This window comes from Gracilinanus agilis, chromosome 1, assembly GCF_016433145.1.
Source record: "Gracilinanus agilis isolate LMUSP501 chromosome 1, AgileGrace, whole genome shotgun sequence".
In the NCBI taxonomy this organism is placed as follows: domain Eukaryota; kingdom Metazoa; phylum Chordata; class Mammalia; order Didelphimorphia; family Didelphidae; genus Gracilinanus; species Gracilinanus agilis.
The window spans coordinates 14824056-14841819 of record NC_058130.1 but is presented as its reverse complement, the minus strand read 5'-3'; the positions used below and the strand labels follow the sequence as shown (position 1 = coordinate 14841819).

The window sequence follows — 17764 nt, the reverse complement described above, 5'->3', positions numbered from 1 at the left end:
GGGGGAGGCTGTTAAGCCAGGCTTGGGAAAGCTTTCATTAGAATAAGTGCAGCCTCAGGCCTTTGGGATGTTTATTGACCTCCTAAGGAGCTTCCTTAACTGAGGTGAGGGAATGCTGCCCAGGAAGCTCTGGGGAAGGGGCTGCCACTTACCTGAGACTCCATTCACCCCGGAATCTGAGCTGAACGTTGCAAGGCCACCTGGAGGGGCTCCAGAAGCTCAGAGAATTTGTTTTTAAGTTTTTATTTTATTTTTCTCAAGTGAATGGAAAAACCATTTTTTCACATTCTTTTCTTATTTTATTTTCTTATTTATTTGTGTATTTATTTTTATTTTTTTAACCTTTACCCTCCGTCTTGGAGTCAACACTGTATGGACTCCAAGGCAGAAAAGTGGTAAGGGTAGGCAATGGGGGTCAAGTGACTTGCCCAGGGTCACACAGCTAGGAAGTGTCTGAGGTCAAATTTGAACCTAGGACCTCCCGTCTCTAGGCCCAACTCTCCATCCACTGAGCCACCCAGCTGCCCCCTCTTTTCTTATTTTTTATTAAGTCATTACCTCCCATTCCTTCGGAATTGGCCCGGATCCTGGTATCACAGACACCAGCTAAGCCAGTTTGATAGGGAAGTTCAAACAGCCTTTTGAAATCATTCGATTCTCACCTCAGTTGGAGAGGAAGGCGAGGCGCACAGGCTGATGTTCAACGCAGAAGAGGAGCTCCCCTGGGACAATTATTCTCTCAGGTATTCCTCAGACAAACAGAGCAGCCCCGCCCCTGGCCCTCGCGCTGGCCCTCCCCGGCCACCGTCCCCTCTTTTCTAGCGGCCTCTCTATGGCTGTCTTTGTTTCTTTTCACCCACAATCAAGGTTGGATACTCTTGCAGGGAACCGAGTCAGCAAACAAACTTTCCATTTCTGGGAAACTCCGACAGCCAATTTGGCGGACGTTGGGCGGTCCTTGAGAGTCGCCTCGAGAGCCCGCATTTGCGGTTTAATGGGGCGCCTCCTCGACTAGCAACACTGACCCTGTTTGACCTGGGTAGCGCGATGCCGAGCACACAGCAGGCGCTTAATAAATGTCCATCGAATTGAAAATGCAGCGCGTTTTCTCCTGCGAAAAATGGGGGCGTTGAGTGAAGCCCCCTCGGGGGTTCCTAGCTGGCTGGAGGGGATGATGGAGGGGGCCTGTTTGGGGAGCCGTTAAGTGTCCATTTTAGATGGATTTAGACTAGTGAACAAGGGAGTCCACTAGATCCAGTTTGGAATATTTCCCGTTCAAAGTGCCGGTGGCCATACTGAAATCTGGCCTGATTTGGAGCTTTATTATCTTAGACACAGGAGGCGGGAGGACCTGGGTTCTAATCTGGCCTCAGCCCCTGACTAGCTGGGTGGCCCTGGACAAGTCCCTTAACCCTGTTGGCCTCAGTTTCATCCTTTGTAAAACGAGCTGGGGAAGGGGGTGACAAACGACTCCGGGATCTTTCTGCCAAGAAAACCCCAGATGGGGTCGCAGAGTCAGACACGGCTGGACACGCGCCTCCTGGAGCCCGCCAGGGTTTCCCCTGGGAGCCTGGCTCTGGAGCCGCGGACTTTGGGGAGTCTTTCTCCCGGCCCCTTGGAGCAGGCATTGCGGGCGGGATTCTGCGCTGGCCTCTTTGATTGCAAAGCGTGGCCTCCTTTGTCTGCGCTCCCAACGCCTTCCACAGGGTGCTCCGGGAGGGATGGGTCACCGTAACCCAGGGATGATGAACAAATGCCAGGAGACCGTCGCCAGGGCAACGGGAGAGCCGAGCTCCAGAGCGAGCACTGGGCATGTGCGGGGCCCTTCCAGTCATGGGAGGGATAAACAATCAGCGCAGCAGAACATCTTGGACCCTTGTCTGAGGGCCCTGAGGGCCGAGGGCCTGGCAGGAGAGGGGGCCGCTGGGGAACTCTGCTGCCACTGGAAGGCCGCTCCCCACAGCCGGCCCTCAGATCCAGGAGGCCTCTCCGGCTCATCTGTGACTCAGCAGCACCTTCCTGTCTGTTGTCCCTTAAACCTAATCCACTCTCTCCCCAGTCTGCCTTTTGGGTGGCTCTCTTGTGCCTGGACTCCTTGCCCACCTCTCCTTTGTTTCCTGGGTTCCTTCAAGACCCCCTTGAAGGGGGCAGCAGGGTGGCTCAGTGGATGGAGAGCCAGGTCCAGAGGTCCTGGGTTCAAATTTGGCCTGACACTCCCTCTCTGTGTGATCCTGGGCAAGTCACCTAATCCCCATTATAGCCCTCACTGCTCCTCTGCCTTGGAACCGTACACAGTAGTGATGCTAAGATGGAAGGCGAGGGGTTAAAAAGATGGAGGGTGCAATGGAGACAGCTTTGGAAACGCTTGTCTGTGGCAGGAAGGAGGCTGCTGGCCGCCTAGCTTGAGGGGGTACAAGGATGGAGGGCTGGCTGCTTCCTGGGATCCTTTGGGCAGAGGGGAAGGAGCCCATGGAGAAAGAGTGCCACTGAAGATAGAACAATGGCAACCACCAAAACAGAGACCCTGTGGTTTACGAAGCCCAAACACCTGGGAGGTGATGGTGGCATCACTGGGCGTGATATTCGAAGCCCACCAATGCCCAGGGAGGAATCCCAGCCTGGAGCAGGTGTTTGTTTTATTTTGTTTTGGTTTTGCCTAGCCCTTCCCTTCTGTCTTAGAAGCAGAAGAGCAGTAAGGGTAGGCAATGGGGGTGAAGTGACTTGCCAGGGGTCACCCAGCTAGAAAGTGTCTGAGGCTGAATTTGAACCCAGGACCTCTCATCTCTGAGCCTGACTCTCCATTCACAGAGCCACCCAGCTGCCCCCTGGTTTGTCGTTGTTGATTTTTTTTTCAAGCATTTATTAATATTCATTTTTAACATGGTTACATGATTCATGCTCCTACTTTCCCCTTCACCCCCACACTCCCCCCACCCATGGCCGATGCGCATTTCCACTAGTTTTGTCATGTGTCCTTGATCAAGACCTATTTCCAAATTGTTGGTAGTTGCATTGGGGTGGTAGTTTCAAATCTACATCCCCAATCATGTCCACCCCGACCCATGCGTTCAAGCAGTTGCTTTTCTTATATGTTTCCTCTCCTGCAGTTCTTCCTCTGAATGTGGGCAGCATCTTTACCATAAATCCCTTAGAATTGTCCTGGGTCATTGTATTGCTGCTGGTACAGAAGTCCATTACATTCAATTTTACCATAGTATATCAGTCTCTGTGTACAATGTTCTTCTGGCTCTGCTCCTTTCACTCTGCATCTGTTGCCGGAGGTCTCTCCAGTTGTCGTTGTTGATTTTAAAGGAAAAAGAACAAAATCTGCACACTATAGGCCAGTGGATGGGCCTTAAATCCTTGACTGGCAACATCCCCAAAGGAAAGCAGCGCCCCAGAAGAGAGGCTGGGCTGGGCTGCTCTAACCTCCTTTCCTTTTGTGGTGACGGCCCATGAGGGAAATACCGTGGAGGGAGTTCATCTAGATTCCAGGGAACATGCTGTTGGGTGGGAACGCCTGGGAGACGTGGTGAGCTGAGAGGGCTCAGAGAACTCGGGAATAGCTGGCTGGCTTGGCCCAAAGAGTGCTTGTGAACGCTGTGATGTCCACACGGCAGAGGTCTGTAGGGGAGAACCCGGGATCTGCGGCCTGCCCTGGCTCTCCCGGCTTCATGGTGACTTGCCTGAAGGCACAGAGGGAACTCCTCAGATTCCGCAGGTGGCTCCGATGGGGGAGAATGGCAAGGGCCGAGAAGCCGAGGGCAGAACCTAAGAAGGTGGCATGCCTCTACGTACAACGTTCCACCTGGGTACGAGACATCCATTTTTCACACCCCAGATTGAGTGTCGAACCGCTGGCTCGACAACAGCTATTCTGAAAAAGATCTGGAGGATTAGGGGACGTGGCAGCCAAGCTAACAATAACAATAACAATAACAATAATAATAATAATAACAATAATAATAATAATAGCAAACTGCTCTAGGACTGTTTTAAGAAGAGGCTTGGGGAAGTGCTGGTCCTGTGAACTCAGTCCATGGTAGGTCTCTAGTCAGTTCTGGCGAGCATTGTTTAAGAAAGATAAACTAGGGGGCAGCTGGGTAGCTCAGTGGATGGAGAGTCAGGCCTAGAGACGGGAGGTCCTAGGTTCAAATCTGACCGCAGACACTTCCCAGCTGTGTGACCCTGGGCAAGTCACTTAACCCCCATGGCCCACCCTTACCACTCTTCTGCCTTGGAGCTAATACACAGTACTGACTCCAAGAAGGAAGGTGAGGGGTTAAAAAAAAAAAAGAAGAAAGAAGAAAGATAAACTATAGGATGCCCAGGAGCCATATGGGGTCAAGCCTTCTTGGCTGGCAGGCTGGCTAAAGTGGGTCTTGAGTCACCAACAGGCTGCTCATCACCTCAGTGAGTTGGGGGTGGGGTGTCCACAGCCAGCAGAAGACTTGCCCTGGCAGCATGGGCAAAGGAGGACAGCGTGTTCCAGTGGCTGTGGGAGTGGCTGAAAGCTTGGTCAGACATGGAAGGGAGCCAAGGCCATCCATCGCATCCTGGGCCGTGGCCAGCCATCCGGACCTCTGTCTTGCCTTTGGACGTCCATGACTCTGGAAGAGAGTGAGGCGACGACTTTCTGCCAGCTGCCCTCACTTACGTCTGATTTATGGGCGAGTCAGAAGGCATCACCAGGATGCCATTTAACGGCACCATCAGGCCACATGGCACGGCAAGAGGCCAACCTCAGCCTGCATCCTGTCTCCCCGGGTTGAATGGGAAGCTGGGGATTGGAGGGGACCTGCAAAAGGCTGCCGTTCCTGAGGCTCGGGGCCTCGAGGTTCTAGGCTGCCTCCATCCAGCTCCAGGTGGGGATGGATGTGCTCCATACTAGAATATCTCCAGCACGGAGAACTTTTTTGACTGCCTTTTAGGGAGACCCTCCAAGGATGTTCAAAACCTGAGCTTCAGATACATTGTCCCCAGGGCCCAGGGCGGGTGCGTAATGAACCGAAGAGTAGGAGGAAGGGGAACGGAACCCCTCTGGATCCAGGCCAGGCTTCCCCTAGGACTGAACCTGCTCTGCTCTGGGTGGGTGGGTGGGGATCCAAAGCAGAAGGGCCCCTCTCGGACCCTGCAGTGGCTTTCACCGTTAGGTAAGCTGGAAGGTGTCCATGGGAAGGCAACCACGATGACGAAGGGCATTGCGTGGATCCCCCTGGAGGAGCAGGGAATGGGATCTCTGTCTTCGGATGTTCTGAGGACTGTGGGGGAGGGATGGGGGTCATAATAACAGCTCGCACCTAGAGACTACGTTCAGGTTTGCAGGGCATTTCATTTGTTACCTCATTGGATCTGCCAACTCCTCTATAGGGTAAGGGCTGTTATTAGAGCTCCATTTTACAAATAAGGAAACTGAGGCTGGGTGGAGCTGAACTGACTCCGGCTAGAATACTCTAACCTTGGCAGCCTCTAGCTCTTTGTCTCCAGAGGGCAGAACCAGAAACAAAAGGCAGAAGCAAGAAAATCTCCCTAACAATGAGAGCCAAAAGAGGAATGGGCTGTCTCTGGAGGCAGGGGGAGCCTCCCTGCCCCTCACCAGAGGGCTGTACCAAGAGTCTGGGAAGAGGTCTCTTTGTGGGGATTGCTGGGCATGCCCAAGGAGGGCTGAGCTCCAAACGGGCCAGGATGGTCTCTCCTGGCTCTCTATCCAGTCCCTCTTCAGCTGGTCACCACCGCAGCAGGTTTAGACGTAGCCATCTGGTTCCTGAGAGCATGACATCCACCATAAACATGTATGACGCCCCTATTGTATGAAGAGAGTCTGGCTGGCTGCTTATCATCCTTCATCTCTAAGAGGACCAAAATGGCACCACTGTGTTGGGGAGTCAATGTTCACTGTGCCTGATGGTGGCTGACTGGACCAATAGGAGTGTGGGAGGCTCTAGCCCAGGTCGGGCACGGACAGCCCATGTGGGGATGCCTCTACATCTGGGGTCTCACATTCCGCTTTGCTCTTAGAGCTCGGTGCCTTCTTAGAGGCGGTGTGAGAGAGATCCTGGATGGTTCGGTGCCATGGCTCTGTGGCTCTGTGGCTCCGTGGCTCCGTGTCCCATGAACCATACCAAGGCTCTGCAGAGATTCAAGAGCATCCTGGGATCTCTCTCACTTCTATTGTACTCCATGAGTTCTCCATAAAATAATAATCTTTTAGGTAAGCATCTGTTTGGCATTTGAACAGCTTGGCCAGCTCACGGGGCCTATTCAGCTCAAGGGTCACGCGTGCCTTTGGACTGGCGCAGAACCTGCCCTGAAGGGGGACCAAGTTGCCCAAAGCCTGGCCTCACTTTCTCTTCTGGACTCACCAAAGTCCAGTGGCAGGACAAGTCACGATGACTGAAGGTGGCCCTGGATGCCGTGGACCACCCTGGCATCTTCGGCGACCAAGCTCTAAGTGGGGAGCATGAAAATGGGCTGTTCCAAAGGCCAGGAAGGTGACCGAAGCAGGAGCTGAGGAGCTCGGTCAGACGCGGAGGAAGCCAACGTCATCCACTGCATCCTGGGTCATGGCTAGCAGTCCTGACTTTTGTCTTGTCGCTGGACTTCTGTGGCTCCAGAAGAGAATGAGGCTGATGGCTTTGGGCAACTCTGCCCCGCTTCAATGCAATCTGCTGGCAAATCAGGACAGCACCCCAAGATATTGTGGGTCCATTTCAGAAACAAAGGATGAACAACCACAAAGAGAAGATCCATAAGACCTCGAGGCATAGCCAGAGTCTTACAAAGAGGGTGACGCTTGAATAGTCCAGAAGACACTCTCTGTATGACCACAAGCAACTCATTTAACTTTTCTGAGACTCAGTTTATGCGTCTAGAAAATGGGGATACATAATAATTATAAATTAGCAGCCAGAAATTCATAGGGCAAAAAAACAGCAGTAAATCCTTGGCCTTACATGTCTATATACAAATGACAAAAACATGGCCAAGAAATCAGGATGAGGTAGGGATCTAATGCAAGAAGGAGCGCTGGTGAGGCCTGTGACTGGAATTTGGCTCCGCAAGGGCAGAACTGATCAAAAACACACCTATGCACACTCACGGCAGGACAGCTGAAAAACAGAGGAGTGAATTAAGGAGATCCACTGAGGAGCAGAGGGACAAACGAATTCAGAAACCAGGTTGCAAACCTCTTTGAAGCAGGCTCCAGTAAAGACGAAGGGATTCAAATAGCCAGGAATTTGCTAGCATGAGTTCTCTGCTAGATGGCTCAGTGGATAGAGAGCAAGGCTGTGAAACGGGAAGTCTTGGGTTCAAACTTAACCTCCAACACTTCCTAGCTGTTTGTCCCTGGGCAAGTCACTTAATCCCATTGCCTAGCCCTTACCACTTTGCTTTTCCCAATGATAGACATTTTCATTTTGTTTTTATTTTTTCCCCATTTTTATTTAATTAATTCATTTAGAATATTTTTCCATGGTTCCATGATTCATGTTCTTTCCCTCCCCTCATCCCTCTCCACTCCTGGAGGTGACAAGCAATTCCACTGGGGTTTACTGTGACTGATAGACATTTTTTTGTATTTGAGAAATGTAGCTTTTATTTTTTCATATTATTTATATTTTATTGTGTTGTTTTCCAGATTATTTTATTGTATTGTATTCTTTTGGCAATTTCTATTTATTTATTTGTTTGTTTGTTTGTTTATTTATTTAAGAATATTTTTCCATGGTTACAAGATTCATGTTCTATCCCTCCCCTCCCCACAACCCCTTCCCATAGTCGACACACAATTCCACTGGGTTTTACATGTCTCATTGAACAAGACCTATTTTCATATTATTGATATTTGCACTGGGGTGATCTTTTAGAGTCTGCATCCCCAATCATATCCCCATCAGTCCATGTGATCAAGCAGTTGTTTTTCTTCTGTGTTTCTACTCCCACAGTTCTTTCTCTGGATATGGATAGCATTCTTTTTCATAAGTCCCTCAGAACTGTCCTGGATTATTGCATTGCTGCTAGTAGAGAAATCCATTACATTCAATTGTGCCACAGTGTATCAGTCTCTGTGTACAATGTTCTTCTGGCTCTGCTCCTTTCACTCTGCATCAATTCCTGGAGGTCTTTCCAGTTCACATGGAATTCCTCCAGTTTATTATTTCTTTGAGCACAATAGTATTCCATCACCAGCAAATACCACAATTTGTTCAGCCATTCCCCAATTGAAGGGCAGACCCTCATTTTCCAGTTTTTTGCCACCACAAAGAATGCGGCTATAAATATTTTTGTACAAGTCTTTTTCCTTATTATCTCTTTGGGGTATAACCCCAGCAATGGTACGGCTGGATCAAAGGGCAGGCAGTCTTTTAGCACCCTTTGGGCATAGTTCCAAATTGCCCTCCAGAATGGTCGGATCGATTCAATTGATAGACATTTGTAAAGAACACTAGTATTTTATAAAAGTAAATACTTATGGGGCAGTTAGGTGGTCTAGTGGACTGAGAGCCAGACCTAGAGACAGGAGGTCCTAGATTCAAATCTGATCTCAGAGACTTCCTAGCTGTGTGACCCTGGGCAAGTCACTTAGTTCCATTGCTTAGCCTTACAACCAATTCCTAATATTGATTCTCAGACAGAAGGGAAAGGTTTAAAATAATGGATACTTATTACATTGTAGGAGGCACGATTTGAACCCCACTTCAGATTTGTTAGCTTATGACACTAGGCTCATCCTATATCCTTTTTGGACTTCAGTTTCCTTCCAGAGGTCCCTTCCAACTCAAAAGCTTTCCTCCTTTGATTCTATATTCTGGGAGAGTCAATGGACTGTTAGAAATGAAGAGGTGATACTTTAGGTCCCCTGAGGAAACTGTAGTCACAAAAATCCTTGTGACAATTGTAAGTATTGCACGGATGGTGTATAATGTCCTCCTTTCTCCCTGCCCTCTTAAGATGCCACTCAGCTGAAAGAAACATTCTTTGGGAATGAACTGGGCCTCTGGGGAGCTTGGTCTGGGTGTGTGACCCAGAATGGGCCCCCTCCCAGAGGGCTTGGGAAACCAAGGGGAAGATCTCCAAGGATCCATTCAACTTCTGTTGGCCTGTTAAGCTACTCTGTGCTAAAGTATGAGTTCGAACCCAGAACCTAAGAGGAAACGAATTGAAATTCCAGAGAAGACCCAAGAACTGACTTGTTTCCTTTTTTTCCCTCCATAAATGTCCTTTCCATTGTTTTTCAACTGAAATTATGTGGGCAAGAGAGGAAAAATATCTAAATTCTCTCCATTGAACTGCCCTGGCCTTTCCAGCCTCAGCAGTAGAACTTAAGAGCAGGGGTTGGCAATATGTGGCTCTCGAGCCATATCTGGCTCTTTTGAGGGTCAGATATGGCTCTTTCTGCAGGAGCCATAAAGTCCATTTTTTTCAGGCGCTGTTACAGGAGCGGCACTGGGAGCACTGTACGGCTCTCACGAAATGACATTTTAAAAAATGTGGCATTTATGGCTCTCATGGCCAAAAAGGTTGCCAACCCCTGCCTTAGAGGCTCAAATGTGAAAACCAGGGATGACTAAATAAGAGGAGAGAGATTCAGGGAGGCAAACAAAATGGAAAGGTTTTTAAACATAAGCTCCAAACCCCTCCCCACCAAAAAAAAAATTAAAAAAAAAGTTAAGCACTTTCTTTAGTAAATTTTGAAACTGGTAATGATGCCAAGGATCGCGCCTGGCTTAGACACGTGTCATCGAAGCCTCAGGACAAAGCCAGACAAGAGATCCTGGAGAGATTTCTTGGAAGATGAATCCTTTCATCTCTTCATGTTCCAAACTCCAAAACGATTCCGGTGGTTTTTGAACTTCATAGACTCAATGGGTATGCAGCAGGGATTCTACCCAGAGACTTTGTGTCAGTTGTCACAGGCTTGTTTTTAATCCATATCTTCCATTTTAGAATCAATACTGTATTGGTTTCAAAGCAGAAGGGCAGTAAGGGCTAGGCTAAGGGGGTTAAGTGATTGGCTTAGGGTTACCCAGCTAGGAAGGGTCTGAGGCCAAATTTGAACCCAGGACCTGCCATCTGTAGGCCTATCTTTCCATTGGCCTTCCCATTTAGGATTTTTAAAATGCAGAGAATCCTATCAGCCTAGTCATCCTTTTAGATTTACTGATCTGCCTACTATTCTAGCATTCTGCCAATGGGATGAATATCTAGTGTTTCTGGAAGTTCCCTAGGATCTTTCCATCTTCCCATTAAGGATGCTGCATAAAATTGGTCTTGCTTTGCCTAGAGCTTGTGATTATTATTTTTTTTTTGCTTTGATTACAATTTGATGAAATCTAAATGTGTTTGGGGGAAAAATGAAATTCTAAAGCCCCAAAAACCTCCAGTTCTTTGAGGAGGAAAAGGGCAGTTGTCTAAAGAGATATGTAGCCACACAGGGAACTCTCTAACCTATAGTTTTTCCTAACCATGGGGACTATTAATATACTATATAATATTTCTATAGCACTTTAGAGTTTTAAAAGCACTTGACATACATCATCTTATTTGAGAAAATGGATATTGGGGGAGGTACTGCTTAGTGATTTCACTGGAAGAGAGAAGTCCGAGGTGAGGACATTCCCTGTGCCAGGGCAGAGAGTCACCAAATCCACAACGTACAATCTAGCGGTGAGAAGCCGAGTGACTTGGGCAGGGGTCACCCACTAGGATTAAGGGAGACTTGAATCCAAGCCTTCCTGGTCTTCTTGGCAAAGCTTAAGGCAGAGGGAAGGTGGTGGAATGGGGGAGGAGAAGACCTTGCTCTCCAGATTCCCCCCCAAATAATGAAAATGGCCTCAGAGTCCACTTTAAGGAGGCAGACGTAGTCATGATGGGGTGAGACGGTTGTCCTGCCCAGGGCACCTTGGGAGGAGGCTGGGCAGACTCTCCCCTCCAGGCCGGTGATCTACAAACCACAAACATGAGGGCAGCTGTAGCTCCCACCCCCTGACCGTGAGGGGTTAGACGGCTGACCAGGGCAAGAGCCCAGGTGTGCTGGCCAGACTGACCCAGAGGGAGAGGGGAGGATCTGGCTGCTCGTGGCTCCTGGGCAGAGGAACAAGCCCACACTTGGGGTCACCAGAGTAGCCCTCAGGAGCAGGAACATGCAGGGGCCCCAGTCAGGGCTCAGGGATGGACAGGAGTCCCTGAGGTCATTCACCATCTAGGGCATGAGCAGGGGGGCAAGGATCGCACCTGGCCCTGAAGTGTAGAAATTGGAAGAAGCAAGAGGTCGAGGGTCCCAGAGAGTTCAGGAAATAACCTCCCCCAGACATCATCTGAGACATCATCCCCCACCCTTGGGGAGCAGAGCCTGACCTTTGCATAAAGTTAACAAGAAATAGGCTGCTAAAATTTTTTCATAAATAAGTAAGCAAGTTTCTTAACCTGAGTGTTGGCTAAAAATAGCCAAACCACAAGGCATTAATTTCTTTGCTCCTTGGTAATAAATTTGTTATTGAATAACTACCCTAGCATTTAAAATAAACAAACGAATAAATAAATAAATAAGAAAAATAGAAAGAACCCAATCATAGATAGCTACTAAAGTAGAGAGAAGATCAGAGTTCAAATTTGGAACACAGCAAAATGAAAATACCTACTTCTAAAACTTTAAAATAAAATATAAAATGGACATAACCTTAAAAAGGACTCTTGGAAGAGCTTAATAAGGATTAAAAAAAAAACAAAGGTTGAAGAAAAATTAGGGGAAAAAAAGCAATGCAAGAAAATCAAGAACATTATGTTCTTGATTAACATTAAATCTTAAATGAACAGTAACTTGACATTAAAATTTAATCTTGATTAAAACAAGATTAACCATTTGGAAAAAGAGACCCAAAAACATGCTGAAGAAAATCATTCTTTACAAATTAGAATTGGGCAAGGTAAGCTAATGACTTTTTAAAAAAATATATAAAACCCCTTACCTTCTATCTTAGAATCAGTACTGTGTATTGGTTCCAAGACAGAAGAGTGGTAAGGGCTAGACAATGGGGGTTAAGGGACTTTCCCAGGGTCACACAGCTGGGAAATGTCTGAGGCCAGACTTGAACCCAGGACCTCCCGTCTCTGGGCCTGGCTCTCAATCCACTGAGCCACCCTGCTGCCCCCAGCTAATGACTTTTTAAGACAATTAGAAATAAGAAAACAAAATCAAAAGAACAAAAAAAAAAATAGAAGAGAATACAGAATATCTCATTCCAAAAACAATTGACCTGGAAAACAGATTAAAGAGAGACAATAAGAATTGTTGGACTACCTGAAAGTTATGATTAGAGAAAAAAGTCTAGACACTATACTTTAAGAAATTATTAAGCAAAATTGCCCTGAAGTTCTAGAACTAGTGGGCAAAAAAGAAATGGAAAGAATCCACCCATCACCACTGAAAGAGAGTCCAAGATGAAAACACAGGCACAATAGAACTGAATTGTTGGTTGGTTTTTTTTTTTAAACTCTTACTTTATGTCTTAAAATAATCAATACTTAAGTATTCTTTCCAAGACAGAAGAGCAATAAGAGCTCAGCTATATGGGGTTAAGTGACTTGAGAGCTTATTTTCTCTTTGAAATAGTGTGCCATGAAGAAAATGAAATATGTAAACATGGAAAAAATATTTTAAAAATTAAATTAAAATAAAGAAATATTGTGCCATGCCTTTCATTCTTTTAATGTAGAAGTTAAATCTTGTGTTATTCTGACTATACTTCTACAGTATTTAAATTGTATTTTTCAAGTCACTTATAGTAGCTTTTCTCTTTAACCTGAGAGTTTTGAAACTTAGTTGGACTCAGCGGATAGAGAACCAGGAGACGGCAGGTCCTGGGTTCAAATTTGGCTTCAGATTCTTCCTAGTTGTGTGACCCTAGGAAAGTCACTTAACCCCTTAAAAAAAATAAGACAGTAAGTTGGGGAGATAGAGAAATTCTTGGAAGGGTCGATGGATCAAGGAGGGGACAAAAGAGGGGTCTTCAGAAGTATGGACTGATTTAGAACTAGGAGGGCAAGGGGAGAGGCTAAGGGAGGGACTCTTAGAATTGAAAATCCTAAAAATTAAAGATGAGATAAATAAAATGGAATATAAGTAAACCATTGAATTCATAAATAAAACTAGGATTTGGTTTCATGAAAAAACCCCCAACAAAATAGACAAGCATCAGTTAAGATGATTAAAAAAGAGAGAAGCAAACCAAACCTCTAGCATCAAAAATGAAAAGGGTGAATAGACCACTAAAGAAGATGAAATCAAGCAAATTGTTAGGAATTATTTTGCCCAATTATATGCCAAGAAATTTAACAATGTAAGTGAAATGGAAAAAAACTTACAAAAATATAAACTGCCTAGATTAACAGAGGAGGAAATAGATGAACTAAATAAAGCTGTTCTAGAAAAAAGAAATTGAAGAGGCCATAAATGAACTTTTCATGAAAAAAGCCTCAGGACCAGATGGATTTACAAGTGAATTCTATCAAACATTTAAGGACCAGCTAATTCTCATATCAAATAAATTACCTGGAATAACAGGTGAAGAAGGAGTCCTACCAAACTCCTTTTATGAAACAAATATGGTGCCGATACCTAAACCAAGAAGAGCAAAAACATGAAAACATGACATAAAAGGAGATATCCGAGGCCAAATTAGAAAAACATGGAACAGAGGGCAGCTGGATGGCTCAGTGGATTAAGAGCCCGGCCTAGAGATGGGAGGTCCTAGGTTTGAATCTGGCCTCGGACACTTCTTAGCTGTGTGACCCTGGGCAAGTCACTTAACCCCCATTGCCTAGCCCTGTAACAAATAAAATTAATATGAAAGGATATATATAAAAAATATTGGGGTTTAAAAAAAGAAAAGAAAAACATGGAATATTATCTATCGGAATTACGGAGAGAAGAATTTGTAAATGAGTGAGAGAGAGAGCATTGTGAGATGTAAAATGGATAATTTTTAATACATTAAATGGAAACTTTTTTTTTTTAACAAATAAAAGGAATGCTGTTAAGGTTGGAAGGAAAGTGGATAATCGGGGAAAGATTCAGAGTTTTTCAGATTGAAGTCTCTTCGCCGATACATGGAAGAGTTTGTAAAATGGTAAGAATAGGAGACGTTCCCTATTGGATAAATGGTTAAAAAACAGGAAGGGCAGTTTGTGGATGAGGAAATCAAAGCCATTTAGAGTCCTATGAGAAGACAGTCTGAGTCATTATGGATTAGAGAAATGCCAATTAAACAGCTCTCAGATGGGCTGAGGAGGGCCCAATGGCCCAGGGTGGAGGGTTGTGGAAAAGGACAGATGCCCCACCCTGTGCTTGGCACCACGACCTGATGCCGCCATGCTGGAGGGCCCCAACCATTAGGAAGGGCCCCCCCCTTGGAGCCAGCAGGGCCCTGGCTGGGTCTGTCTATCTCCAAGCAGATGAGGGGAGGCCGGGAAGCCTGGTGGGCTGCCCCAGGGAGCCACCTCTGGGTGCTGGCGCAGAAGACCTGGGACGTGGAGGGGGGCTCCTCTGCTGGGGAAGGCCTGAGCCGGGCTGGCGGGCCCCTGACAGACCAGGAATTGGAGCCTCCAAAGAGATGCTGCTGGAAGAGCACTTGTGTGAGAGAGGACGAGGCATACACGCCGGAGGCCTTCTCTGCCCTGAGAGAGGACGAGGCACACACGGCCCACACACGCTCGCCGGAGGCCTTCTCTGCCCTGAGAGAGGACGAGGCACACACGGCCCACAGACACACGCCGGAGACCTTCTCGGCCGCCAGGAGCCGCGTATTTGGGAGCTTTAATGGAACAAACGGGCAAGTCAATTTGAAAAAAATGAGGAAGCTTTAAAATCACATTTAAGGAAGTGGCACCCTCAAACCTTCCGGCAAGGCCAAGAGAGCGAGCCTGGAGGTGGGCTGGAAAGAGCCCAGGCCTAGCCTCAGGGAGCTGTTTTCAGGCCTGTCAGACTCTTTGTGACCCCATTTGGAGTTTTCATGGCAGTTACTGGAGTGGTTTGCCATGGCCTTCTCCAGCTTACTTTATAGATGGGGAAACTGAGGCAGGGTGAAGGGACGTGTCCAGGGTCACATAGCTAGGAAATATCTAAGGTGGAATTTGAACCCAGGAAGAGGAGTCATCACTCCGCCTGCACCCCACCCCATCCCTGCCAATTGCCCAGCAAGGGGTCAGGAAGGCCCGAGTTCCCACGTGGCTTCAGGCACCTCCTAGCTGTGAGACCCTGGACAGGTCCCTTCACCTTGTTGGCCTCAGTTTCTTCATGTGCAAAATGGGGATGCTCTGGATTAACCTCTCCCGCCTAGAGGCTCAAATGGGATATTTGTAAAGCGCTTAGTCAAGATGTGGCACAGAAAACGCTCTATAAATGCGCTGTTGTTATTCTAGCTGTTGTTGCGGCCTTTGTTGTCATTCCCTCTGAGGCCAGCAGGGGCAGATCAAAGCGCTGAGCAGGGAGGCTGGAGCTGGGGACACGCAAGCGCTCTCGCGCCACCCTCTCGCTTTCCCATGAACCCGGAGCGGCCTCCTTAGTCCCATCCGTAACGTAACACCTCACGCATGCTCTTTGACCTACTAAGGGCGGATGTGTACTAGAAAGAAGCGTCCCGGCTAAGCACTGGGCGAGAAAGACGACACCACAACTTGGGGACCAGCTCGAACACTGAGCATGCGCTCTAGGGCCAGCGTGAACTGAAGAATAGCAGATTTGGCAGCCCAGTCCCACCCCGCGCATGCGCCCCCTGACCCACAGTGCTGGCGGGAACTATGGCGGCTGCAGGCTCCCGCTTAGGTGGTAGCCGGCGCTTTCTCAGCGGCTTCGTGGCTGGGGCCATCCTGGGTGCCGCTGGGGCAGGGCTCGCCGCCCAGAGGCTCTTCCGCAGCCAGCTCGAGGATTCTGATTCGAGGACACAAAAGCCGGCAGGTAAGTTGCAGGACGGGAACGGGAGGAGGCTCACCTCCGCTGGACTGCAACCGTATATGGGTGTGCCCGGGTGCTTGCCCGGGTGTTTGCGTGTGCACCGGTGCGTGTGTTCTTGCACTGGTGTACGCACGAGTGCGTGTGTGCGTGCATGCCTGCGTGCTCATCTTCCCCTCCCGAGCTTCGTACGTGCTTCCTTGCCTGCTTCTTGCTTCCTGCGGTCCGCATTCTCTTTGTGCGCTCCTTGCCCGTGCCAGGGACGGTCGCCTCCACGCGTCCTTTGCGCTCATTCCCGGCCTCCATCCTCCTGGGTGCATGCACGGTGCTCCTGCCGTGGCTTCCTTCGCGCCCAGCGCTTGGCCGGGCAGGAGTGAAGCAGTGACTTTGGCAGCGCCCTCCCTGCTGGGGGCTCTCCCTGTCTGCCAGGGCTGGAGGGGCGGGACTGGGGAGGAAGGCACCCTGCCGCAGAGGCCGCTTAAGAAGGAAGCTTGGCAGGGCAGCTGGAGCGCCGGTGACCAGAGTTGGGCCAGGCTCAGATTCAGGCCAGAGCGAAGGCCAGGAGGGGCCTCTGGGGTCTCCAAGGAGGCTCTTCAGAGGGCCCTCCAGGGCCTTGAGGCCAGAGAAGTCCAGAAACCTGCCGGAAAGGGCCTCATCCATTCTAGGGATGGGGGTGGGCTTCAGGGGAGTCCCCTGTGGCGCTGGGGACACGGAGACCAACCAACCCCTTCCCCAGCCTGGGATGCCGGGAGGGACGGCCCCTGCTCCAGGCAGAGACCAGGCTGACACCCGGGTGGAGGCTCAAGTTCAGCAAATTGGAGGGGGACACAGTCAGCAAACATAGGCTGTGCTGAGCACCAGGTCCAGGAGAGGGAAGTCCGCCTCTCTGGGGGCTCCCATCTCAGTGGGGACGAAGGAAACGTGACAGACAAGAGCCAGAGGGGGTCTGTCTCTCCCCCTGCCTCCCCCCTTACCTGTCTGTCTGTCTGTCTGCCTGACTTACCGTTTCTGTTTCTGTCCATCTGTCTGACCATCAAGCCATCCTGTCTACCTGTCTTATCGTCTCTGTTTCTGTCCATCTCTCTATCTGTCATCTGTCTACCTGCCTTATCATGTTTCTGACCATCTGTCTGTCTATCTGTGGCTCTGTCTGGTGTACATCCTCCTCAGGGCCCCTCTCAGAAGGAGGGATGGGAGTTGAGGCATAAAGGAGGCTGAGGATTGGGGGGACATTCAGGGCTCTGAAGGTCAGACAGGTGGCCAGAGGGAGCCCCTCGGAGGGGGCCGGAGCAGGCAGATGCCCAGCTGCTGTGGCAGGTGTCTGGGCCCGGGGCGCTGGGGATGACCAAGGGAAAAGGACGAACCTGGGGGGTGGCAGAATCAGGGGTTCCCTCCTGCTGGAGCTGAGCCTGGTGACTAGAGAATGGGCTCCTCTGTGACGGGAAGAGGACCAGGATGGGCAGGATGACCCGAGTGGAGGCCGACCTAAAGAGAGGCTGGATCCAAGGCAGGTGTGGGGGGTGGCGGGTTCCTGGCCTCTCCCAACCCGTCCACACTGACTTAGGCCAGCTCAGAGCAGAACCAGACTGGGCCTTTCTGGGGTCCGGTAGAGGCTCCCCATTCTCAGTGGACAGAGGAGGAGGGGACTGCTGGGGGAGCTCCAGGCCAAAAGTCTTGGGGTTCTGGGGTTTTCCCCCACCAGGTGTCCCTCAGAGCTTGTTGATGGCGGCTGGAGGCCGGGGTGTCCTCACTCTGCTTTGGGGCTCCCCAAGCCTGGGCTGTCCTTGGCCTTGTGGGGGGGGCAACCTCAGCGTG

At 49.2% G+C, this 17764-nt stretch overlaps 1 protein-coding gene across 1 annotated transcript in view; it reads right to left on the bottom strand.

Annotated features, from left to right (window-relative positions):
• The window catches only part of MLH1 (mutL homolog 1), a 71474-nt gene extending 57101 nt beyond the window's left edge, over nt 1-14373 (bottom strand). The window contains exon 1 of the mRNA XM_044675539.1: nt 14341-14373. Coding sequence (XP_044531474.1) covers nt 14341-14373 — 33 coding nt within the window. The remainder of the gene's footprint in view (nt 1-14340) is intronic.
• Between the last annotated feature and the right edge of the window lie 3391 nt (nt 14374-17764).